Genomic DNA, 25,906 nt, shown 5'->3' with positions numbered 1-25,906 from the left:
GACTCCTAACGAAAAGGTTGGCAGTTCCAACCCACCCAGTATCCCTGTGGAGAAAAGGCCTGGTGATCTGTAAAGCTTACAGTCAAGAAAATCCTATGGACTGCAGTTCTACTCTGAAATTAGCGAAGTTACCATGACATGGAATTGACTTGATGGCAATGAGTTTGGTTGTTGTTGTTTTTAAAGGTACAAAACAAAATAGGAGTATATTTTACTTATAATTTTAAAGAATAAAGATTAGACAGTATTTCAAGTTGAGAGAAAAACCTGAAATAATTTTCATATATAAAGTAGGTCAGGGAGGCGGAGCCAAGATGGCGGACTAGGCAGACGCTACCTCGGATCCCTCTTACAACAAAGACACGGAAAAACAAGTGAATCGATCACATACATAACAATCTACGAACCCTGAACAACAAACACAGATTTAGAGACGGAGAACGAACTAATACGGGGAAGCAGCGATTGTTTCCAGAGCCTGGAGCCAGCATACCAGTCAGGTACGGCACAAGCACAGAGACCTGCTCCACCCCCCTGAACTAACCCCGGGAGGGGGACTAGCCGGTTCCACGGGCGGCGTGGGACGCAGCCGTTAGGAGAAGTCCCCGGGAGGCAGTGACTGATCTTGGAGCAGAAAGAGCAGCACCCGAGCCGGGGAACCGTCCCACAGGGATTTGGACTGCACGCAGGTACGCCATAAACACGGAGAGTTGCTCCACCCCCTGAACTAACCCCGGGAAGGTGACCATCCGGGTCGCGCGGGCGGCGTGGGACGCAGCCGGTAGGAGAAGTCCCCGGGAGGCAGCGACTGGTATTGGAGCAGGGAGAACAGCGTTCCAGCCGGGACACTCGGTCGCGGCACAAGCACGGGGAGCTACTCCACCCATCTGAACTAACCCCGGGAGGGGGCCCACCTGGTTCACGGGGGCGGCACGGCCACGCGGCTGGAGGGACGAGAAGTCCCCGGGAGGCAGCGACTGATTTTGGAGTCGAGAGTGCACCGTCCCAGTAGGGGAGCCTTGACGCTGGGCGTGGGGCTGGAAGCGGAGGATCTGACCGTGACTCCAGCGGGCCAGACCCCCCGGGGGCAATCTCCACACAGACAGCACACATAGGCGACGCGCCCGCGGGAATCTCAGATATAATAGCCTTTCCAAGCAAGACAAGCAACTCTGGCTATATTCTGAGTTGCTACTCTCCTATCTCTCTGTTCCCTCCCCCACCCTCCCCAGGCGGCTTCATTAACATCTGAATAGCCTGAGCCAGAGGGAGAACTCTGATAGGGATCTGACTGCAGTTTTTTTTTAGCGGATTTTCTGGAAAAACTAGTTTCCCAGTGATGGCTCGGAGACAACAATCCATATCAAACCACTTAAAGAAGCAGACCGTGACAGCTTCTCCAACTCCCCAAACAAAAGAATCAAAATCTTCCCCAAATGAAGATACAATTTTGGAATTATCAGATACAGAATATAAAAAACTAATTTACAGAATGCTTAATGATATCACAAATGAAATTAGGATATCTGCAGAAAAAGCCAAGGAACACACTGATAAAACTGTTGAAGAACTCAAAAAGATTATTCAAGAACATACTGGAAAAATTAATAAGTTGCAAGAATCCATAGAGAGACAACATGTAGAAATCCAAAAGATTAACAATAAAATAACAGAATTAGACAACACACTAGGAAGTCAGAGGAGCAGACTCGAGCAATTAGAATGCAGACTGGGACATCTGGAGGACCAGGGAATCAACACCAACATAGCTGAAAAAAAATCAGATAAAAGAATTAAAAAAAATGAAGAAACCCTAAGAATTATGTGGGACTCTATCAAGAAGGATAACCTGCGGGTGATTGGAGTCCCAGAACAGGGAGGGGGGACAGAAAACACAGAGAAAATAGTTGAAGAACTTCTGACAGAAAACTTCCCTGACATCATGAAAGACGAAAGGATATCTATCCAAGATGCTCATCGAACCCCATTTAAGATTGATCCAAAAAGAAAAACACCAAGACATATTATCATCAAACTCACCAAAACCAAAGATAAACAGAAAATTTTAAAAGCAGCCAGGGAGAAAAGAAAGGTTTCCTTCAAGGGAGAATCAATAAGAATATGTTCTGACTACTCAGCAGAAACCATGCAGGCAAGAAGGGAATGGGACGACATATACAGAACACTGAAGGAGAAGAACTGCCAACCAAGGATCATATATCCAGCAAAACTCTCTCTGAAATATGAAGGCGAAATTAAGATATTTACAGACAAACACAAGTTTAGAGAATTTGCAAAAACCAAACCAAAGCTACAAGAAATACTAAAGGATATTGTTTGGTCAGAGAACCAATAATATCAGATATCAGCACAACACAAGGTCACAAAACAGAACGTCCTGATATCAACTCAAATAGGGAAATCACAAAAACAAACAAATTAAGATTAATTAAAAAAAAATACACATAACAGGGAATCACGGAAGTCAATAGGTAAAAGATCACAATAATCAAAAAGAGGGACTAAATACAGGAGGCATTGAACTGCCATATGGAGAGTGATACAAGGCGATATAGAACAATACAAGTTAGGTTTTTACTTAGAAAAATAGGGGTATATAATGAGGTAACCACAAAAAGGTATAACAACTCTATAACTCAAGACAAAAACCAAGAAAAACGTAACGACTCAACTAACATAAAGTCAAACACTATGAAAGTGAGGATCTCACAATTTACTAAGAAAAACGCCTCAGCACAAAAAAGTATGTGGAAAAATGAAATTGTCAACAACACACATAAAAAGGCATCAAAATGACAGCACTAAAAACTTATTTATCTATAATTACCCTGAATGTAAATGGACTAAATGCACCAATAAAGAGACAGAGAGTCACAGACTGGATAAAGAAACACGATCCACCTATATGCTGCCTACAAGAGACACACCTTAGACTTAGAGACACAAACAAACTAAAACTCAAAGGATGGAAAAAAGTATATCAAGCAAACAATAAGCAAAAAAGAAGAGGAGTAGCAATATTAATTTCTGACAAAATAGACTTTAGACTTAAATCCACCACAAAGGATAAAGAAGGACACTATATAATGATAAAAGGGACAATTGATCAGGAAGACATAACCATATTAAATATTTACGCACCCAATGACAGGGCTGCAAGATATATAAATCAAATTTTAACAGAACTGAAAAGCGAGATAGATACCTCCACAATTATAGTAGGAGACTTCAACACACCCCTTTCGGAGAAGGACAGGACATCCAGTAAGAAGCTCAACAGAGACACGGAAGATCTAATTACAACAATCAACCAACTTGACCTCATTGACTTATACAGAACTCTCCACCCAACTGCTGCAAAATATACTTTTTTTTCTAGCGCACATGGAACATTCTCTAGAATAGACCACATATTAGGTCATAAAACAAACCTTTGCAGAGTCCAAAACATCGAAATATTACAAAGCATCTTCTCAGACCACAAGGCAATAAAACTAGAGATCAATAACAGAAGAACGAGGGAAAAGAAATCAAATACTTGGAAAATGAACAATACCCTCCTGAAAAAAGACTGGGTTATAGAAGACATCAAGGAGGGAATAAGGAAATTCATAGAAAGCAACGAGAATGAAAATACTTCCTATCAAAACCTCTGGGACACAGCAAAAGCAGTGCTCAGAGGTCAATTTATATCAATAAATGCACACATACAAAAAGAAGAAAGAGCCAAAATCAGAGAACTGTCCCTACAACTTGAACAAATAGAAAGTGAGCAACAAAAGAATCCATCAGGCACCAGAAGAAAACAAATAATAAAAATTAGAGCTGAACTAAATGAATTAGAGAACAGAAAAACAATTGAAAGAATTAACAAAGCCAAAAGCTGGTTCTTTGAAAAAATTAACAAAATTGATAAACCATTGGCTAGACTGACTAAAGAAATACAGGAAAGGAAACAAATAACCCGAATAAGAAATGAGAAGGACCACATCACAACAGAACCAAATGAAATTAAAAGAATCATTTCAGATTATTATGAAAAATTGTACTCTAACAAATTTGAAAACCTAGAAGAAATGGATGAATTCCTTGAAAAACACTACCTACCTAAACTAACACATTCAGAAGCAGAACAACTAAATAGACCCATAACAAAAAAAGAGATTGAAACGGTAATCAAAAAACTCCCAACAAAAAAAAGTCCTGGCCCGGACGGCTTCACTGCAGAGTTCTACCAAATTTTCAGAGAAGAGTTAACACCACTACTACTAAAGGTATTCCAAAGCATAGAAAATGACGGAATACTACCCAACTCATTCTATGAAGCCACCATCTCCCTGATACCAAAACCAGGTAAAGACATTACAAAAAAAGAAAATTATAGACCTATATCCCTCATGAACATTGATGCAAAAATCCTCAACAAAATTCTAGCCAATAGAATCCAACAACACATCAAAAAAATAATTCACCCTGATCAAGTGGGATTTATACCAGGTATGCAAGGCTGGTTTAATATCAGAAAAACCATTAATGTAATCCATCACATAAATAAAACAAAAGACAAAAACCACATGATCTTATCAATTGATGCAGAAAAGGCATTTGACAAAGTCCAACACCCATTTATGATAAAAACTCTTACCAAAATAGGAATTGAAGGAAAATTCCTCAACATAATAAAGGGCATCTATGCAAAGCCAACAGCCAATATCACTCTAAATGGAGAGAACCTGAAAGCATTTCCCTTGAGAACGGGAACCAGACAAGGATGCCCTTTATCACCGCTCTTATTCAACATCGTGTTGGAAGTCTTAGCCAGGGCAATCAGGCTAGACAAAGAAATAAAAGGTATCCGGATTGGCAAGGAAGAAGTAAAGTTATCATTATTTGCAGATGACATGATTATATACACAGAAAACCCTAAGGAATCCTCCAGAAAACTACTGAAACTAATAGAAGAGTTTGGCAGAGTCTCAGGTTATAAAATAAACATACAAAAATCACTTGGATTCCTCTACATCAACAAAAAGAACACCGAAGAGGAAATAACCAAATCAATACCATTCACGGTAGCCCCCAAGAAGATAAGATACTTAGGAATAAATCTTACCAAGGATGTAAAAGACCTATACAAAGAAAACTACAAAGCTCTACTACAAGAAATTCAAAAGGACATACTTAAGTGGAAAAACATACCTTGCTCATGGATAGGAAGACTTAACATAGTAAAAATGTCTATTCTACCAAAAGCCATCTATACATTTAACGCACTTCCGATCCAAATTCCAATGTCATATTTTAAGGGGATAGAGAAACAAATCACCAATTTCATATGGAAGGGAAAAAAGCCCCGGATAAGCAAAGCACTACTGAAAAAGAAGAAGAAAGTGGGAGGCCTCACCTTACCTGACTTCAGAACCTATTATACAGCCACAGTAGTCAAAACAGCCTGGTATTGGTACAACAACAGACACATAGACCAATGGAACAGAATTGAGAACCCAGACATAGATCCATCCACGTATGAGCAGCTGATATTTGACAAAGGACCAGTGTCAATTAACTGGGGAAAAGACAGCCTTTTTAACAAATGGTGCTGGCATAACTGGATATCCATTTGCAAAAAAATGAAACAGGACCCATACCTCACACCATGCACAAAAACTAACTCCAAGTGGATCAAAGACCTAAACATAAAGACTAAAACGATAAAGATCATGGAAGAAAAAATTGGGACAACCCTAGGAGCCCTAATACAAGGTATAAACAGAATACAAAACATTACCAAAAATGATGAAGAGAAACCCGATAACTGGGAGCTCCTAAAAATCAAACACCTATGCTCATCTAAAGACTTCACCAAAAGAGTAAAAAGACCACCTACAGATTGGGAAAGAATTTTCAGCTATGACATCTCCGACCAGCGCCTGATCTCTAAAATCTACATGATTCTGTCAAAACTTAACCACAAAAAGACAAACAACCCAATCAAGAAGTGGGCAAAGGATATGAACACACATTTCTCTAAAGAAGATATTCAGGCAGCCAACAGATACATGAGAAAATGCTCTCGATCATTAGCCATTAGAGAAATGCAAATTAAAACTACGATGAGATTCCATCTCACACCAGCAAGGCTGGCATTAATCCAAAAAACACAAAATAATAAATGTTGGAGAGGCTGCGGAGAGATTGGAACTCTCATACACTGCTGTTGGGAATGTAAAATGGTACAACCACTTTGGAAATCTATCTGGCGTTATCTTAAACAGTTAGAAATAGAACTACCATACAACCCAGAAATCCCACTCCTCGGAATATACCCTAGAGATACAAGAGCCTTCATACAAACAGATACATGCACACCCATGTTTATTGCAGCTCTGTTTACAATAGCAAAAAGTTGGAAGCAACCAAGGTGTCCATCAACGGATGAATGGGTAAATAAATTGTGGTATATTCACACAATGGAATACTACGCATCGATAAAGAACAGTGACGAATCTCTGAAACATTTCATAACATGGAGGAACCTGGAAGGCATTATGCTGAGCGAAATGAGTCAGAGGCAAAAGGACAAATACTGTGTAAGACCACTATTATAAGATCTTGAGAAATAGTAAACCTGAGAAGAACACATACTTTTGTGGTTACGAGGGGGGGAGGGAGGGAGGGTGGGAGAGGGTTTTTTTATTGATTAATCAGTAGATAAGAACTGCTTTAGGTGAAGGGAAAGACAACACTCAATACATGGAAGGTCAGCTCAATTGGACTGGACCAAAAGCAAAGAAGTTTCCGGGATAAAATGAATGCTTCAAAGCTCAGTGGAGCAAGCGCGGGGGTCTGGGGAACATGGTTTGCGGGGACTTCTAAGTCAATTGGCAAAATAATTCTATTATGAAATCATTCTGCATCCCACTTTGAAATGTGGCGTCTGGGGTCTTAAATGCTAACAAGCAGCCATCTAAGATGCAGCAATTGGTCTCAACCCACCTGGAGCAAAGGAAAATGAAGAACACCAAGCCCACATGACAACTAAGAGCCCAAGAGACAGAAAGGGCCACATGAACCAGAGACCTACATCATCCTGAGACCAGAAGAACTAGTTGGTGCCCGGCCACAATCGATGACTGCCCTGACAGGGAGCTCAGCAGAGGACCCCTGAGGGAGCAGGAGAGCAGTGGGATGCAGACCCCAAATTCTCATAAGAAGACCAAACTTAATGGTCTGACTGAGACTGGAGGAATCCCGGCGGTCATGCTCTCCAGACCTTCTGTTGACACAGGACAGGAACCATCCCTGAAGACAACTCATCAGACATGAAAGGGACTGGTCAGCGGGTGGGAGAGAGACGCTGATGAAGAGTGAGCTAATTATATCAGGTGTACACTTGAGATTGTGTTGGCAACTCTTGTCTGGAGGGGGGATGGGAGGATAGAGAGAGAGGGAAGCCGGCAAAATTGTCAAGAAAGGAGAGACTGAAAGGGCTGACTCAAGACGGGGAGAGTAAGTGGGAGTAGGGAGTGAGATGTATGTAAACTTATATGTGACAGACTGATTGGATTTGTAAACGTTCACTTGAAGCTTAATAAAAGTCATTATAAAAAAAAAAATAAATAAATAAAGTAGGTCAGTGCACCACTGGTATATTTTTCTGACTTTAAAGAATTGAAAATAGGTCATGGGGGGTCATGTGAAAAAAAAGAAAAAGAAGAATTTTCTAATTTTAAACTGGAAAAAAAAAAAAAGGCCCCGTGTTTATTTTTATCAGAGAATAATCAAAGCAAAGTTGATATCAGAGAATAATCAAAGCAAATATTAGCTAATTTTAAAAATATATTTAACCTTTATATTAACCAAGCCTAATCAGATGTCCCACCTTTATAATTTGTAACATAAATTTAAATTGTGTACTTGAGAAACTGCGTCCACAGAGGAAATACATTGCTTTTTCCTGGGTTTGATATCCCTGGAGGCTAAGAAATTGTTTAAGAAAGAGGTGTTTTTTAAAGATCCAGGTATATTGTGAATTGATGTAAATTTTCCTTGATAAACTTTTTCTTGGCTTAGAAAGAAAGGAGTTTATTGTATACTACCAGAATTAAAATGCTTTTAGATTGATGAAACAGGTTAAATTAGAAAATGTGAGTAGAATTCATTGAGTTCGATTAATTAAATTGAGGGTGGGTGGTGTTCCCTATTTGCTCAGCTTTTGTTTTTTTAGAATTGTAATGTGTGTTTCTGCTAACCAAAAGGTCAGCAGCTTGAATCCACCAGCTGCTCCTTGGAAACCACTGTAGGGCAGTTCTTCTTTGTCCTGTAGGATCCCTGTGAGTTGGAATCAACTTGACAGCAACAGGTCTCTTTTGGTTTTTAATGTGTGTTTTATGCGAGTCTCTCCTCCTTTCACTTTCTTGCCCTTCCACTTCTACTTAACATTTTATACAGAGGCTAAGGAGAGAATGAAAGTAGGATGTTTGTTTTCGTAATATTTATTGAGGTTTTCATGATGTGACAAGTTCTATTCTAGGCCCTTTATATATTACCTCTCTTAATTTTCATAATTAAGGCAAAAACCTAGATCTTTCTTTTGACCATTGTCATACTACATAATTTTTGTAATCTGATTGGCAGAAGAGGAAATGCTTGTTTGTAAGGCAGGTTCAACCTGTGAACCACATCCCTTTGCCCCCTAAAGCTGGGCCTAGTACAGGTCTCTAACATGCTGGTGAAGAAGGGCCTGCCTTTGGCTTGAAGCCTCACTAGCCTTTACTTCCCCCCATGCTGCTCTCCAGTAAATATCTGTGAAATGAATAAATGCAAGTTAGCTCATTGGAGGGAAGGCTATTTAAGAGAGGAGGATATGATTTTGACAGTTCTGACTAAGGCTAGGAATAGGGAAGAACTTCATCATTTTTGACCATTTTTTACATTACCACTATTTTTATCGTATCAGCATATAGTTAAAATAGAATTCTAGTCATTTCCATATAGAAAAAGAACTATATAAGGAGACGTTGCTCCTCTTTTCAGTGGAAGAAATAGGGCAGCCTTTATAATGAATGCTTTGTGAAAAGGATAAGTGATGTCTTTTAGGTATAGTGAAGACTAGGAGAGATTTTTGTTTTCCACAGTAAATTGTAAAATCTTTGTCTTTATAAATCTTCCTAATATCCTTTTATATAAAAAAAAAAAATCCTCCTATAATCTGTTTAATCTCTATAACATCGTAGTTATGTATCCTTTTTTATCGAAGTATAGTTTATTTGGCTTTCTGTTTTTATCTTTTTTTTAATCTGGTTAGCTCATTAATTGTGACCCTTTATTCTTTGCTAAAATGAAAATTTTAGACAGTAAATTTCCTTCTAAGTATCACTTTAACTGCATCCTGCAACTTTTAATGCATAACTATTTGTTTTTATTTCTTCATTTTTATTAAGATTTCTTGATCAATAACATGTTCAGAAATGTGTTTTTAAATTTCCAAACATAGGCAGCTTTGCAGGTTCTCCTTTTTAATAAAATATGTAACTTAATTGTCTTATACTCACAGGATGCAGTCTGTATGATACTAATTCACTGAAATATGTTGAAGCTACCTTTATGGCCTAACAGGTGGTCAGTTTTTATAAAATGTTCCGTGTGTGCTTGAGAAAAATGTACATTCTCCAGTGTTTGGTTTCTGTGTCTGTAAGTGTTCATTTCATCAAACTTATTAAATGTATTTTTCAAATTTCTGTATTCTGTTTTTTTTTTTTTTAAATCAGCTTAATCTATTACTGAGGGAGATGGGCTCAAATTTTCCAGCAGGAATTATAGATTTGTCAGTTTTTCCTTGTAGAATTCAGTTTTTCTTTTGTATGTTTTGAGGTTAATGTGTTATTACAAATAAGTTTAGAATTGTCTTAACTTCCAGGTGCATTGAATCTTTTAAATTCAGGTGGTAACTATTTCTCATAATGCTTTTTGCCATAAAGTCTATGCTATCCAATGTCAGTATACCTATTCCAGCTTTCTTTTGGCTAATGTTTGCATGGTATATATTTTTATGAATGTTACTTATATATTTTTTTACCCCTTAAATTTTAGGTATATCACATTAAAATAGAATATAACTGGGAATTGTTAAATCCAATTTCACAGTTTTTATCTTTTATCTGGAGAGTTTAAACCATTTATATTTACTCTGATTAGTGTTATATTTGGATGTATTTATATCTTCTTAAGTGATTTCTGTTTTTTTTTTTTTTCTTTTTTCTTTTCTGACATTCTATTTTTTATTCTAGTTATTTGAAAGTTACGTGTTCCATGCCTGTTATCTTAGTGGCTACCCTAGCTATTTTAATATATGTACTTAACAGAGTAAAGTTCATATCACAACCTTCCTCCCTAACAATAAAAAAAAAAAAAAATACAAGGACCATAATTATAAACATTACCTGTATGTTGTTGTTGTCCAGTTTCTGAGTTTCTTCTTCTATTTTGGTATTATTATTATTATTTTTTTAAAAAGATAATAATTGTTCGGATCTACCCATATATTTACCAATTTCTTCCAGTTGCTTTGAGTCAGAATCAACTCCACAGCAATGGGTTTGGCTTTTTTTGGGTGGGGGGAGGGTGGTGGCGGGGATTCTTGGCCTGCCTAGATCTGAGGATTGGCATTTTCCAACAATTGTGAAATAATTCTCAGACATTGTCTCTTCAAATAGTGTCTCCTCCATGTTCTCTGTACTACCTCTCTTGAACTCCAATTAAGCATATATTAGACTGTCTCCCTCTTTCCTCCATGTATCTCAACCTTCTTTCACCTGTCATATTTCCTTGTCTCTTTGGATTATAGTCTGGATTTATTTAGCTCTTCCATTCAACTCACTAATCTCTTCAGCTAGATTTATTCTCCTTGAGTTTTAAATTTAATTTTTGTTTTTAGTTTAATTTTATATGGTTCTTGTTAAAATCCACTTGTTTCCCTGCTCGTATTTTGGAGATGCTTTTTTTTTTAATTTTTTAAACAATTATTTTATATTTCATGTCTGCTAATCCAGTATGTGACATCTTCAAGGGTCTGTTTCTTCTGCCCAGTAATTCTGCTGTGTCTTACTGAAGGCGTTTTATATCTTTGCGTGAATTGTGAATTATTTCTGAGTCTCTTATTTCACTTCTTTAGAACCTAATCTGTGGATATTCTGTGAGGTCTCAGTAGAAACTGAGTCCATCCCAAGAGAATTTGCTTTTGCCTGTCATCTGGCAGCATTATCTACCTTGGGCAAACATTCCCAGATTGAGATTTTTCATATAGAATTTGAGACTCAAACCCACAAATGCTGGCTTGTCATTGCAAAGTCTTGGGGGTTTTTTTCTTTTTCTTTCTTTCCTTTTTTTTTAACCTCTCCACCCATTGCTAAGATCAAGACAGGTAAGTTACCCTTTCTGCATGCGTGGTTAAGAGGGCTGTTATTAATTATTCCATTACCAAAGGCTCCCTAAGAGGGCTGTTTTAAATTCACCCTTCTACAGCTAGTGTAGTTCTGGGTAGCTGTGTGCGCTGGGTCTCCTATTAGATTCATCTCCTGAGCTTTATCACCTCCTGTGGAGTTATCAGGGCAGAGAGCTGGCTTTGAGGGTGAAAGCTGGCTTTGGCAGGTGCTTATTTGGCAAGGTTTCTGGTTTCACTTTGTTTGGGAGGCTCTGCACCTTCTGTTTTTTGGTGTAAGCCCTGGAATATGTTTAAAAAATAAATTTTTTTCAAGCAGTTTAGTTGTTTTAGTTAGTTTCATTCAGAGTTTCTAATGTGCTATATTTTGGAAGCAGGTGACCTTGGAAATGTTAAAGAATGTTTATCTTAGTAAATTTCATTATGGTTCCTTCATAATCAGAGAAGTGGATTTTGTTTTGTCTTGGTGCCTGAGCATCTATGACTAGTCACTGATTAGGTATCCTGTTCATTCAGAACCAGGTAAAACAATGTAATTCAGGCATGGTCATAAAATTTATAATGCACCTGTATGAATAATTTAATTTTCGATCACAAATTATATTTTATCTCTGTAACATTACCACTGTTAAAATAACTAAAGCATAGAGATGCTAAGAAATTTATCCACACTCGTGATCATTAGAAAGTCTGAGACCAAAACTCACATAAATCTAGTGCTTATCCTATTTCCTACAACTAACTTTATAGATAAGCAGCTAGATTTGAGTGGTTTTGCAGATAACTTTTCAGTCGAATTTATACAACCAAATGTTATAAATTACTTTGAACTTTCAAATCGTTTCTGTTGTGTGCCATCAAGTTGATTCTGACTCACAGTGACCCTATATGACAGAATGGAGCTGCCCCATAAAGTTTCCTAGGCTGTAATCTTTATGGGAGCAGATCACCAGATCTTTTCTATTGCAGAGCAGCTGGTGGGTTCAAACTGCAGACCTTTCAGTTAGCACCTGAGCACTAACTACTGCACACCATGCCTCCCTCAAATCAAGTTACAATGGTAAATATATAATTTAATTTCAAACCAAACAAAAAGAGGGAATAAGAAATCAGAAGTATCTGGCTATTAATCAGTACACAAACCATTTTTGTATAAGGAAGAAGAATCTCTGGGAAATCTTATTTTCTACTGACGGATGATAGGAGGAATATAGCTCAATTTAAGGCCAAGACAAAACTTGGGGGATTTCAAGCCCAAATAAAAAACTCTGATGAAACTCAGTTTTTCTGTGGTTGTAATTTTGTAATTATACAGTTTCTCTGTGTGCCAAGGGAAATAGAAAGACTGATGTTAATGCTGGGGTAGGTTGGTTGGTTTGTCTTTTTTAACATAGCTCTAATTATATTTCCAAACATACTTTTGCTTCTTTCAAAGTGATTCTTAAAGTATTTTAGATCACCAGAATTTATCTAAGACATAGAGAACATTGAACGTTGGTGTTATTCTGCTAATTCTTCAAGGCCCAGTTCATACGTCACTTTTTCTATGAAGCCTTCTATCTAAACCTAAGTAAGTAAATGTAACTTTTGTTTGGGAGTAATAATCTCGGGAAACAGGCTAGACCATCAGCTGTCAGAGATAGTTCCTGAATGTCAGAATTTATGCGGACCTAGGGCAAATGTATGGCAGTGGGTAGGGCAAATGTTTTCTGTTTAAAGACAATGTTCTTATTGTTGGGGGCAGAAAGGTTGTCCACTTGAGGTTTGTAAAGGTGTGTATCATTTTAAATACATGTACTGCTTGCTTGATAGGACAGGTAGTTTCTGACTTTAAGAAATTTATGGTATATTGAGGAAGACTGGCAAGTCATTCTGGTATGTTATTATACTTACGAGTATAGAGGTGCCCTAAAAGCACATATATACGAGAGGTTTAGATAGAAGGCTTCATAGAAAAAGTGACGTATGAACTGGGCCTTGAAGAATTAGCAGAATAACACCAACGTTCAAATAAGACAAGAGGATTCTAGGTAATGTTACTCCCTCCCAACCTTCGGAAACCCTGGTGGCAGAGTGGTTACATGCTATGGCTGCTAACCAAAACGTTGGCAGTTAAAATCTACCAGGCGCTCCTTGGAAACTTTATGGGGCAGTTCTGCTCTGTCCTATAGGGTCGCTGTAGGGTTGCTACTAGTCGAAATCAACTCCATGGCAACAGGTTTTTGGTTTGGTCCCATTCTTACCCCCATCCATCCCTTTTCTCTTTACCCTTCAATAGTGCAGATTGAAAGAGTTCATGGCCTATTTTATGGGTCCTGTTTCTAAAGCCTTATGAGGAATTTTATTATTTACTTTTTTTTAATTTAGCTTTAAGCTACAGATAACTGTTTTCATGTGTTTTAGAGTGAGGCCAGTAAGATCAGAGTCATCTTCCAACACTTTATGTGCCAGTAGACCTCACTTGTGTTTCCAAATCAGTAAACTTTAGTCTTCTCGATAGCCTTTTTAATAACTTAGGCCTTTGTTTATCTTAAAGGACAAAAAAAGGCAAGAGGTGGAAAGATGAAATAAATTAACAAATTTCCATCACCTTTTCTAAAAGGAAATGAAACAAAGTTCTGAGAAAGGTCAGCCATTAGTATTGAAAAGAAGACTGGGTTTTGAGTCAAAAAATCTGGATATAAGTTGCAATTTTGTCACATACCAAGCTTGTGTAAACCTTTCAAATTCTCTGAATTATTTTCTCTATGGTAAAAATAGAGACAATTATAGAACCTCATAGCACCTTAAGGATTGAAATTATATATATAAAAGTACTTAGAAAAAACAGTACACTGCCAGGAATAATACAACAAATTATTGTAGAGAAGATTACTCTAAATGATAGCTTTCAAATGCATTTTCAGGACAAAATATGTGGTAAGTTTTTAATACCTGTCCCATGCATGTACTTAGCCCAGTATATTAATCAGTAGGATAATCTAAAGGAAACCAATGATACTGTATTAGTGAACAAAATAAACATAGGTAGGATGTTTATTTTGTTTACTATTTTTCACTGCCTTCACAGGAAAGCCTTGAACTTAGGAATTCTTCGAGACCCTGGATCAGAAATTGAAGATAGACAATACCAAATAGACCTACAGTCCATCAATATTGGTACTGCGCAGTGGGATCAACTAAAACCAGAGAAGGAAAGTGGCACAGGAGGGGTGCTAACAGAGAGTGAAAGAAATTCTCAAAATCCAGCCCTTGAGTGGAATATGGCCAGCAGGTAGGAAATGATTGAGAAAATTTCTGCACTTTCTAAAATTTCATTGCCAAAAAAGCAGTTGGTGATACAGTCTTCAGCATGTCTGACCTAAGTGTTTTGCTATTGCTCTGCTTTTCATTACAAACGTAAAGTAAGATTTTGTAATTGTAGCTGATGATTTTGCTTGGAAACCTGCTAGTCCTTCCACTGTTAACACTGTAATTATTACAAATTTGAGATTGTGTCAGCATTTCCTTAATACGCTTTTTTTTTGAAAAGTTTGCCATTTGATGAAAGGATCCATTTCAGGCTAAAGTGTCCATTTACATTTTTACTTGAAAAACATTGTGTTCAGGGTCAGTTGGATTTTCTTTTTTTTTTTTTTTAAATCTCTCGTTTCTGTTTAGCATAATAAGGGGGGAAAGTAACAAATACTGTTTGGAGTTATGCTTAAGTTAGTGTAGGGGGAAAAACAAGAGTTTCTGGCTGTGGGCTGTTTTTCCATCTACCTTAACTAAAAGCAGCTATGTTCACAGAGAACATTTTTAGAGGCATTAGTACTGAATGTGAACTGTAAGATTTGTAGAGAGCCACTGCCAGCTTACCAAGGCTACACATGGTTCCCATCAGACAGGTAGGTACAATTGTTTGGAAGATGAAGGTCCAAACCAAAACCAAACGTTTTGCCGTTGAGTCTGTTCCGATTCATAAAAACCCTATAGGACAGAGTAGAACTGCCTCATAGGGTTTCCGAGGCAGTAAACCTTTGTGGAAGTAGACTGCCACATCTTTCTCCCATGGAGCAGCTAGTGGGTTTGAACCGATGATCTTTCAGTCAGTAGCTGAGCTCTTAAAGATGAAGATATTAGGCATTAAAGATACTTTTATATTGTAAAACTGGAGATCATTATGATTTTTAAGAAAGTGTTAATTACTTTTCACTGTTGCTTCTATTTATAAAATAGAATCAGTAACATCTCTTAGTTGTAACACATCATTGTGGTACAGTGATTGGGTTTTTTAAAAAACATCACGTGCAGACTCTATTGTGTGCCTTTTGCAATGCTGATTGCTTTGGTTCTCCCCTTTACCACCAAAACTATATTTGCCTGTGTTGGCAACAACACTAATGAAGCGTTATATAATACCTGTCACTTTGACCTAATTTATTTAACTTAATTTTTCCTGTAATTCTATAAGGTAAAAACTATTATTTTTCTCAGTTTATTCTTGAGGATACTGAGTATAAACAAGATAAAAAACTTGTTTGAGAACAAATACTAAGTGGTAGCCCAGGTAGTCTGTGCTCCTAACATGGCTTATAAAGTTCTTCAGATACCATATTCTTTTATAGCTTTATCTTCTTGTATTGAGTTTCTTCCAAGCTTCCTGAAAAGATGGTATGCACACTTGCCCGTAGGCCTTTGTTTGTGATCTTCTCTGTGCCTGGAACTTTCTTAACCCACCTTTTGTCTTGTCTCCCACCATCCATCAAGTCTCAGAGAAGACATCTAGTAAGTCTTCCCTGAGTCCCCACAAGACAGGTTAGGTGCTCCTATCATTTCACTTAGCATATTATACTCTTAATTGTCTATATACTTGTCCAGGTCCTGAAGACATGATCATGACCATCCTGTTCTTTGATTTATCTCCAGCAAATAGCACTGTCATATTATAAAATGTATTATTGTACCTCTCCATTGAGAAGTGATTGGATGTGGACTGCCCCTGAGGAGGAAACTAATGTTGGTTAAAGAGCTCTCTTCAGCCAGCCAAGAGAAATTTCAAGAGAGTAATGCAGCTGTTGAGCTATCAGCAGGCAGTACCCCTGGCATCTGGGGGAATGAGTGTTTTCATCCTGAAGAGATGCCACAGCATCCACTGTACCAAATGTCACATGGTATCAGGCAGCATTGAGTTCCCTCATTACTACTCTTCTTTGCTTCATTCAGTTTTAGATTTAGGAAGTACCAACTTAAAATACTTACAGGCCATCATTTCTTAAAAATCACAAATGCTGTCATCAACAAAAAAGATGGGCCTTATTTTCCTAGGAACTTTTATGCCCATCTAGAGTTAACTCAGCTACATCTCTCCTATTTATTCTCAAATTCATTTAACGAAGTCTTTTGAATGTCCAGTCTAAGTCATGGAATGAATTTTACACTGGAGAAGCAAAATCGAATAGTTTCAAATATGAGCCTAACCTTTAAGAAGTTCAGCATCTGATTGAAGAGATATACTGGTTAATTACTATTAAGTCCAGTGTGGAAAGTGCTGTGATAGATACAAATATAGGATACTATATACAGAAGAGCCACATCGGAATCAGGATGAACACATTCCGTGCCCATAAGGAGACCTCAGGCTAGTAGATGCAGCAGACACATAAACAGAACGATTCATGCAACAACTAACATATGTACAAAGTAGAGAACTTCAACAGAGGAAAAAATGGTTAATTCACTCTACAGGTGAGAGAGTGCAGGGAGTGTTTCACAGAGGACAGGACTTCTGGATTTGTTTCCACACAGTGGCAGGTGACAGTAGAGGGTGCGTTCTCAGCTGAGGCAGCAGTAGATCCAAAGGCTAGAAGTATGAAAATACGGCATGTTTTACTTGCTTCTAATACCCAGCACATAGTATCATACTTGGCACATAATAGGTATTTAATAAAGGTTTGGAAGACTGAATGAAAGAATGAATCATCGGATGATTAAGTAGAGCTAACAAGCCAAGTGATTGAATGTGTTCCTGAGATATGGTTCAAATGAAGACAAAGTTTTGGGATGTGATATAGCGTACCTCCATTGGTTAATCTTAACAGAGGTATAAACACAACCTTAATATAATTCTGTTTGTTTTTGAATAGGTATTATAGGCAAAATTTAAAAGATACAAAGATACACACAATAATTTGCTTTCTTTCCTGACTAGTATTAAATGGGAACCTTTATAATGGTTTTCATTCATTAACTGTCCCCGTGGGTAAACCGTCACATTTTGTCTTTAATCATGATTTTTGTGTGTGTGCTTTAAGTGAAAGTTTGCAAGTAAGTTTCTCATACAAAAACTTCTACATACATTGTTATGGGACCCTAGTTGCTCTCCCTACAATATAATAGCACACTTCTTCTCTCCACCCTGTATTTCCCATGTCTATTCAACTGGCTCCTGTCCCCTTCTGCCTTCCCATCTCACCTTTTTTTTTTTTTTTTTTTTTTTGATTCAACTAGCACCTGTCCCCTTCTGCCTTCCCATCTCACCTTCGGACATGAACTGCCCATTTAGTCTCATGTATCTACTTGAACCAAGTAGCACATTCTTCACCAGTATCATTTTATAGTCCAGTCTAATTTTTGTCTGAAGAGTGGTTTCAGGGATGGTTTTAGTTCTGGGCTAACAGAGAGTCTGGGGGCCATGTCCTCTGGGGTCCCTCCAGTCTCAGTAACACCATCAAGTCTGGTCTTTTTACTAGAATTTGATTTCTGCACCCCATGTTTCTCACACTCTATCTGGGACTCTCTATTGTGTTCTCTATCAGGGTGGTCATTGGTGGTAGCCAGGCACTATCTAGTTCTTCCAGTCTAAGGCTGATGGAGTCTCTGGTTTACATGACCCTTTCTGTCTCTTGGACTCATATTTTCCTTATATCTTTGGTGTTCTTCATTTTCCTTGTACCGGGTGGATTGGGACCAATTGATGCATCTTAGATGGCTTCTTGCTAGACTTTAAGACCCTAGACCCCATAGCTTTTGGTTTAGTCCAGTTGTGCTGACTTCCCCTGTATTGTGTGTTGTCCTTCCCTTCACCTAAAATAATTCTTGTCTACTGTTTGTCTAGTTGGTAAACACCTCCTTCCTCCCTCCTCACCCTCGTAACCATCAAGAATGTTTTCTTCTGTGTTTGAACCTTTTCTTGAGTCCTTATGATCGCAGTCTCATACAATATTTGACCTTTTGCGACTGCTTACTTTCACTGAGCATAATGCCCTCCAGGTTCATCCATGTTATGAGATGTTTTGTGGGTTCATCATTGTTCTTTATCATTGTGTAGTATTCCGTTGTGAGAATATACCATAATTTATCCATTCATCTGTTGATAGGCACCTAGGTTGTTTCCATCTTTTTGCTATTGTGAACAGTGCTGCAACGAACATGGATGTGCACATATCTATTTGTGTGATGGCTCTTATTTCTCTAGGATATATTCCAAGGAGTGGGATTGCTAGATCATATGGTAGTTCTATTTCTAACTTTTTAAGGAGGCGCCAGAATAATTTCTAAAGTCGTTGTACCATTTTACATTCCCACCAGCAGTGTGTAAGTGTTCTAGTCTCTCCACAACCTCTCCAACATTTATTATTTTGTGTTTTTTGCATTAATGCTAGCCTTGTTGGGGTGAGATATTATCTCATTGTAGTTTTGATTTGCATTTCTCTAATGGTTAATAATCGTGAGCATTTCCTCATATATCTGTTAGCTGCCTGAATGTCTTCTTTGGTGAAGTGCCTGTTCATATTCTTTGCCCATTTTTAAATTGGGTTATTTGTCTTTTTGTTGTTGGGGTTTTGCTGTATCGTGTAGATTTTAGAGATGAGATGCTGATCGGATTTGTCATAGCCAAAATTTTTTTCCCAGTCTGTAGGTTGTCCTTTTCTCTTTTGGTGAAGTCTCTGTATGAGCATAAGTGTTTGATTTTTAGGAGCTCCTATTTTCTGGTTATCTAGTTTCTCTTCTGGTGTTTATACATTGTTACTTATGTTTTGTATACTGTTTATGCCATGTATTAGGGCTCCTAGCATTGTCCCTATATTTTTGGCCATAGGCTTTATCATTTTAGATTTTATATTTAGATCTTCGATCCATTTTGAGTTAGTTTTTGTGCATGGTGTGAGGTATGGGTCTTGTTTCATTTTTTTGCAGATGGATATCCAGTTATGCCAGCACCATTTGTTAAATAGACTATCTTTTCCCCAATTAATGGACTTTGGGCCTTTGTCAAATATCAGGTGCTCATAAGTGGATGAATTTGCATGTAAATTCTCAATTCTGTTTCACCGATCTATGTTTCTATTGTTGTACCAGTACCAGGCTGTTTTGACTGCTGTGGCGGTATAATATAGGTTCTAGAATCAGGTAGTGTGAGGCTTCCCACTTTGTTCTTCTTCCTTAGTAATGCTTTACTTATCCGGGGCCTCTTCCCTTTCCATATGAAGTTGGTGATTTGTTTCTCCATCTCATTAAAAAATGCCATTGAAATTTGGGTCAGGATTGCATTGTATCTTTAGATTGCTTTGGATCGAATAGACACTTTGACAATGTTGAGTCTTCCTATCTATAAACAAGGTATGTTTTTCCACTTACGTAGGTCTCTTTTGGTTTCTTGCAGTAAGTGTCTTGTAGTTTTCTTTGTATAGGTCTTTTACATCTCTGGTTAGATTTATTCCTAAGTATTTTATCTTCTTGGGGCTATTGTAAATGGTATTGATTTGGTGATTTCCTCTTCAATGTTCTTTTTGTTGGTGTACAGGGATCCAACTGATTTTTATATGTTTATCTTGTATCCTGATACTTTGCTGAACTCTTCTATTCTGGTAGTTTTCTTGTGTGGATACTTTAGAGTTTTTGGTGTATCATATCATCTGTAAATAGAGATACTTTTATTTCTTCCTTACCAATTTGGATGCCCTTTATTTCTTTTTTCTAGCCTCATTGCTGTGGCTAGGAATTCCAGCACAATGTTGAATAAGAGTGGTGATAAAGGGCATCCTTGTCTGGTTCACTTTCTCAAGGGGCATGCTTTCAGACTTTCTCCATTTAGGATGATGTTGGCTTTGTATAAATGGTCTTTATTATGTTGAGGAATTTCCCTTCTGTTCCTGTTTTGCTGAGAGTTCTTATCATGAATGCGTGTTGGACTTTGTCAAATGCCTTTTCTGCAGCAGTTGATAAGATCATGTGGTTCTTGTGTTTTGTTTTATTTATGTGATGGATTACATTGATTGTTTTTCTAATGTTGAACCATCCCTGCACACCTGGTATGAATCCCACATCATCATGGTGAGTCATTATTTTGATATATTGTTGAATTTCCTTGGTAGAATTTTGTTGAGGATTTTTACGTCTAAGTTCATGAAGAATAACCCAGAAGGATATTGGTCTATAATTTCCTGTTTCTGTGGTGTCTTTACCTGGCTTTGGTATCTGGATTATGCCGGCTTCATAGAATGAATTTGGGAGTATTCCATCCTTTTCTGTGCTCTGAAATACCTTTAGTAGTAGTGGTATTAACTCTTCTCTGAAAGTTTGGTAGAAGTCTCCAGTGAAGCTGTCAGGGCCAGAGCTTTTTTTTTGTTGGTAGTTTTTTAATTACCTTTTCACTCTCTTCTTTTGTTGTAGGCTTATTTAGTTGTTCTACCTCTGTTTGTGTTAGTTTAGGTAGGTAGTACGTTTCAAGAAGTTTGTCCATTTCCTCTAGGTTTTGTTAGAGTAAGCTGATTTTTCATAGTAAGCTGATATGCTTCGTTTAATTTCAGTTGGGTCTGTTGTGATGTTGCCCATCTCATTTCTTATTTGAGTTATTTGCATCCTCTCCTGTTTTTCTTTCGTTAGTTTGGCCAGAGGTTTACCAATTTTGTTGATCTTCTCAAAGAGCCAGCATTTGGTCTCGTTAGCTCTTTCAGTTGTTTTTCTGTTCTCTGTTTCATTTAATTCTACTCTAATTTTTATTATTTGCTTTCTTCTGGTACCCCAGGACTTCTTTTGCTGCTCTCTTTCTATTTGTTTGAGTTGTAGGGTTAAAGCTTTGATTTTGGCCCTTTCTTCTTTTGAAAGTGTCCGTTTATTGCTATAAAGTAGCCTCTGAGCACTGCTTTCGCTGTGTCCTGAAGGATCTGATGGGATGCGTTTTCACTCTCATTTGATTCTGTACGTTTTTTTATTCCGTCCTTAATTTCTTCCATAACCCAGTAGTTTTTGAGCAAGATGTTCGGTTTCCAAGTGTTTCATTTTTCTTTCCTTGCTTTTTCTGTTATTGATTTCTACTTTTATGACTTTATGGTCCGAAAAGATGCTTTGTAACATTTCAGTGCTTTGGATTTTGTTAAGGCTTACTTTATGGCCATTGGAGAAGAAAGTATACTTGGCTGCCGTTAGGTGGAGTGTTCTCTATATGTCTATGAGGTCAAGTTGGTTGATTGTGGCATTTAGATCTTCCGTGTCTTTATTGAGCTTTTTTCTGGATATTCTGTACTTCACCAAAAGTGGTATGTTGCAGTCTTCTGCTGTTATTGTAGAGCTGTGTCTCTTTTCAGTGCTGTTAGAGTTTGTTTTATGTATCTTGCAGCCCTGTCATTGAGTGCATAAATATTTAATATGGTTATGTCCTCCTGGTATATTGACCCCTTAATCATTGTATAGTATCCTTCCTTGTCCTTTGCAGTGGATTTTACTTTAAAGCCTGTTTTGTCAATAATTAATATTGCCACTTGTGTTCTTTTTTGATTGGTGTTTGCTTGATGTATTTTTTTCCATCCTTTGAGTTTTAGTTTGTTTGTGTCTTTAAGGTGTGTCTCTTGTAGGCAGCATATAGACGAATTGTGTTTTTAATCCATTCTGCCACTCTTTGTCTCTTTATTGGTCCATTCAGTCCATTTACATTTAGCGTAATTATGAATAGGTATGAGTTTAGTGCTGTCATTTCGATGTCTTTTTTTGTGTATTGTTGACAGGTTCTTTTTTGGACTTAATTTTCTGGGCTTAGTCATTTTTCTTTATATATTTTATTTTGATCTTTTTCATTGTTGTTGATTTTGTATTTGCTGAGTCTTTATGTTTTTTATTTTGATGTGTAGTATTGTTAGTTTCCTTTATGGTTACCTTAATATTTACGCTGTTTTTCTAAGTTAATACCAATCTTCCTCTCCTTATGAAAGATCTATGACTGCAGTTTTTAGTTCCTCTTTTTTGTTTTAATGTTGTGATCTTTTACATATTTACATCTCTGTTTCCCTATCTTCAGTGTTTTAGTTTTGATTTATTTTTGTGACTTCCCTACCTGGGTTTGTATCTGGTTGCTCTGTCCAGTGTCCTAGTCTTGGGTTTTAATCTGATGTTACCGATTTTCTAACCAGAGGACTCCCTTTAGTATTTCTTGTAATCGTGGTTTGGTTTTTGCAAATTCCTTAAACTTCTTTCTGTCTGGAAATGCCCTAATTTTGTCATCATTTTAGAGAGACAGTTGCCTTAGTCATCTAGTGCTGCTATAACAGAAATACCACAAGTGGATGGCTTTAACAAAGAGAAGTTTATTTCCTCACAGTAAAATAGGCTAGGGGTCCGAATTCATGGCATCAGCTCCAGGGAAAGGCTTTCTCTCTCTGTTGGCACTGGAGGAATGTCCTTTTCCTCAATCTTCCCCAGTCAAGGAGCTTCTCAAGCGCAGGGACCCCAGGCCCAAGGGATGCGATCTGCTCGCAGTGCTGCTTCCTTGGTGGTATGAAGTCCTTAACTCTCTCTTTGCTTCCCTTTTTTTATCTCTTGAGAGATAAAAGGTGGTGCAGAACACACCCCAGGGAAACTCCCTTTACATAGGCTCAAGGATGTGACCTGGTAAGGTGTTACAATGCTACCCTAATCCTCTTTAACGTAAAATTACAATCGCAAAATGGAGGACAACCACACAGTACTGGGAATCATGGAGGATAGCCACACAGTACTGGGAATCATGGCCTAACCAAGTTGATACACACATTTTTGGGGGGACATAACTCAATCCATGGCAACAGTTTTGACGAATGTACAATTCTTCGCTAGCAATTTTTTTTTCTTCAAGGCTTTATATATGTCATCTCATTGCCTTCTTGCCTGGATGGTTCTTGCTGTGTAGTCTGAGCTTAGTCTTATTGACTTTCCTTTGTAAGTGACTTTTCATTTATCCCTAGCCACTCTTAAAATTATCTTTGGGTTTGGGAAGTATGATTATAATATGTCCTGGTGACTTTATTTTGGGATCTGCCTTGTGTGGGGTTCACTGAGCATCTTGGATAGATATCTTCTCATCTGTCATGATATCAGGGAAGTTTTCTTCCAATAAGTCATCCACAATCCTCTCTGTATTTTCTGTTATCCCCTCCTCCCGCCCTGTTCTGGTACTCCAGTCAATCTCGGTTATTCCTCTTGATAGAGTCCCACATAATTCTTAGGATTTACTCATTTTTTTAATTCTTTTATCTGATTTTTCCTAAAATACGTTGGTGTCAAGTGCTTTTTCGTCAGTCTCACTAATCCTGGCTTCCGTTGCCTCAATTCTGTTCTTGTGACTTTCTGTTAAGTTGTCTAATTCTGAAATTTTATTGTTAATCTTTTGGATTTCTGTTTGCTGGGTCTGTATGGATTCTTGCAGTCTGTTAAATTTTTCATTGTGTTCTTCTCTAATCTTCTTAAGTTCCTCTCTTGCTCTGTCTCTGTGTTCCTTAGCTTGTTCTGCATTTTGCCTAATCTCATTCCTAATCTCTTAAAGAGTTCTGTATATTAATCTTTTGTGTTCTACCTCCAGTGATTCCAGAATGTTCTCTTCATGCGGAAGATTTCTTGGTCTTTGTTTTGGGAGCTTGCAGAAGCCATCATAGTCTGCCTCTTTATGTGATTTGATATTGACTGTTGTCTCCAAACCATCAATAAGCTAATGTATTTGTTCTGTGTTTCCTTTACCGTGTCCTAGCTTCTTATTTTATTTTGTTTCACTATGCCCAAACAGGCTTCTCATGTGAACTAGTTTACTTATTAGCACCTTCAAAGGTCTAACGCCCTGTCACCAGGTGGTTAGAGCTGTTACTAGGTATGTGAACCCCAGAGTTTGCTGACTTTTCTTGTATGGATTTAGCTCAGGTATCTAGGTAGTCAGTCACCAGGTGTGTGGTGCAGGCTCTCACCTACAGTTCTAGACAGGCAGGGATGATTGGTGTAGGCACAGGTGTCTGGCTGCAATGGGGGGGGCGGGTCACATGATGAGCAAGGCAGAGGGCTTACAGCTGCCCAAGTGTCTGGAAGAAAAGCGTGTCCCTGTTCCCTAGTGCACGTAAGTGGGTATGTTTTGCAGACGGAGTATGAGCAGCCAGTGCTGTTGGCTGTAAGGACTGGGCGGCACTGCTTATTCTTGGACCCCTGTCATGGGTGGCTAGGTGGTATGATTGGAGCCACTAGTCCTCAGGCCCCTGATGTGGGTAGGTGAGGACTCTGCTTAACAGGCAGAGCGTTATCAAATGTCACAAACTTGCCCCAGCTGTTGAAGTGGGTCCACACGGGTCACTGCAAGGGTGAAAGGCATTCAAAGTCTGTGCCTAAGCAAAGGAGCTGTGCATGCCAAGAGTTCACGGCTTAGGGGAGCCGACAGATTATTTTTTCTCTATTTGTTAACAAGGCCAGGAGAATGGCTCAGGACACGTGGCGTGTCCTATTTCTGACCCAGGGGATGTGACAATGTCTAACGGTGGCTCAGACCCAGTGCGGAGTGAGAACGGGGCAGGTAAATAGGAGAGAGATTTTTCCCAAGAGTGTTTTTTGATCCACGCAGTAGTTTAGACACATGTACTTATCTTTTACCAATTGAACATGGCCTTTCATTGATTCTGGAGACGTGAGTGGACTGTCCACCGCTCGGTCTCTCCCGATGTGGAAAACACATCCTGAATGCCACTGCTTGGTTCACTGTGCTTATGCCAGCGGATCTGGCCTGCAGGGTGCTGGTTCCCATTGGGTCAGGTCTGGCAACTCCTTGCTGCTTCTGAACTGTCTCTCCCTACCCCTGCCACTCAGTCCAATTCCTCAACTTTGCCTTTGATGTTCAGGGCTCTTAGATTGTCATGTATAATCAAATCACTTGTTTTTTCGGGTCTTTGTTGTAAGAGGGACAACAGCAAGCATCTTACCACTCCACCATCTTGGCCCTGCCACCTCATGATGTATTTTCATGTGTGTGTTGGGAAGGAGGGTAGCAGGGAAGTTAAGCATAGAGAATCATCAGACTTTTTAAACTTGTATATCTTCTACTTCCAAAAGCTTAATTTTTCAGCTGAAGAATTATATCATTCAGGGTTCATTCAGGGCAGCAGAACAACTATGAGTATCACAGATAATGGAATTTATTTTAGAAATAAGACCTTACCCAACTGTAAAAAGAGCTGTAGAAGT

The 25,906-nt window shown here is 38.2% G+C and overlaps 1 protein-coding gene across 9 annotated transcripts in view; it reads left to right on the top strand.

Annotated features, from left to right (window-relative positions):
- Nucleotides 1–25,906, top strand: part of VPS13B (vacuolar protein sorting 13 homolog B) — a 915,182-nt gene that overhangs the window by 582,869 nt on the left and 306,407 nt on the right. For 7 of the 9 annotated variants that reach the window (XM_049854597.1, XM_049854593.1, XM_049854590.1 and 4 more), the window contains one exon: nt 14,532–14,735. The exons of 1 other annotated variant lie outside the window; for it this stretch is intronic. In XM_049854597.1, coding sequence (XP_049710554.1) covers nt 14,532–14,735 — 204 coding nt within the window. Of the gene's footprint in view, nt 1–12,896; nt 12,916–14,531; nt 14,736–25,906 lie in introns of those variants that run through there. One more of the 9 variants, XM_049854599.1, reaches the window with a different exon arrangement.

This window comes from Elephas maximus, chromosome 15, assembly GCF_024166365.1.
Source record: "Elephas maximus indicus isolate mEleMax1 chromosome 15, mEleMax1 primary haplotype, whole genome shotgun sequence".
In the NCBI taxonomy this organism is placed as follows: Eukaryota; Metazoa; Chordata; class Mammalia; order Proboscidea; family Elephantidae; genus Elephas; species Elephas maximus.
The sequence above is the reverse complement of the archived record's forward strand: the minus strand, read 5'-3'. Positions and strand labels throughout refer to the sequence as shown.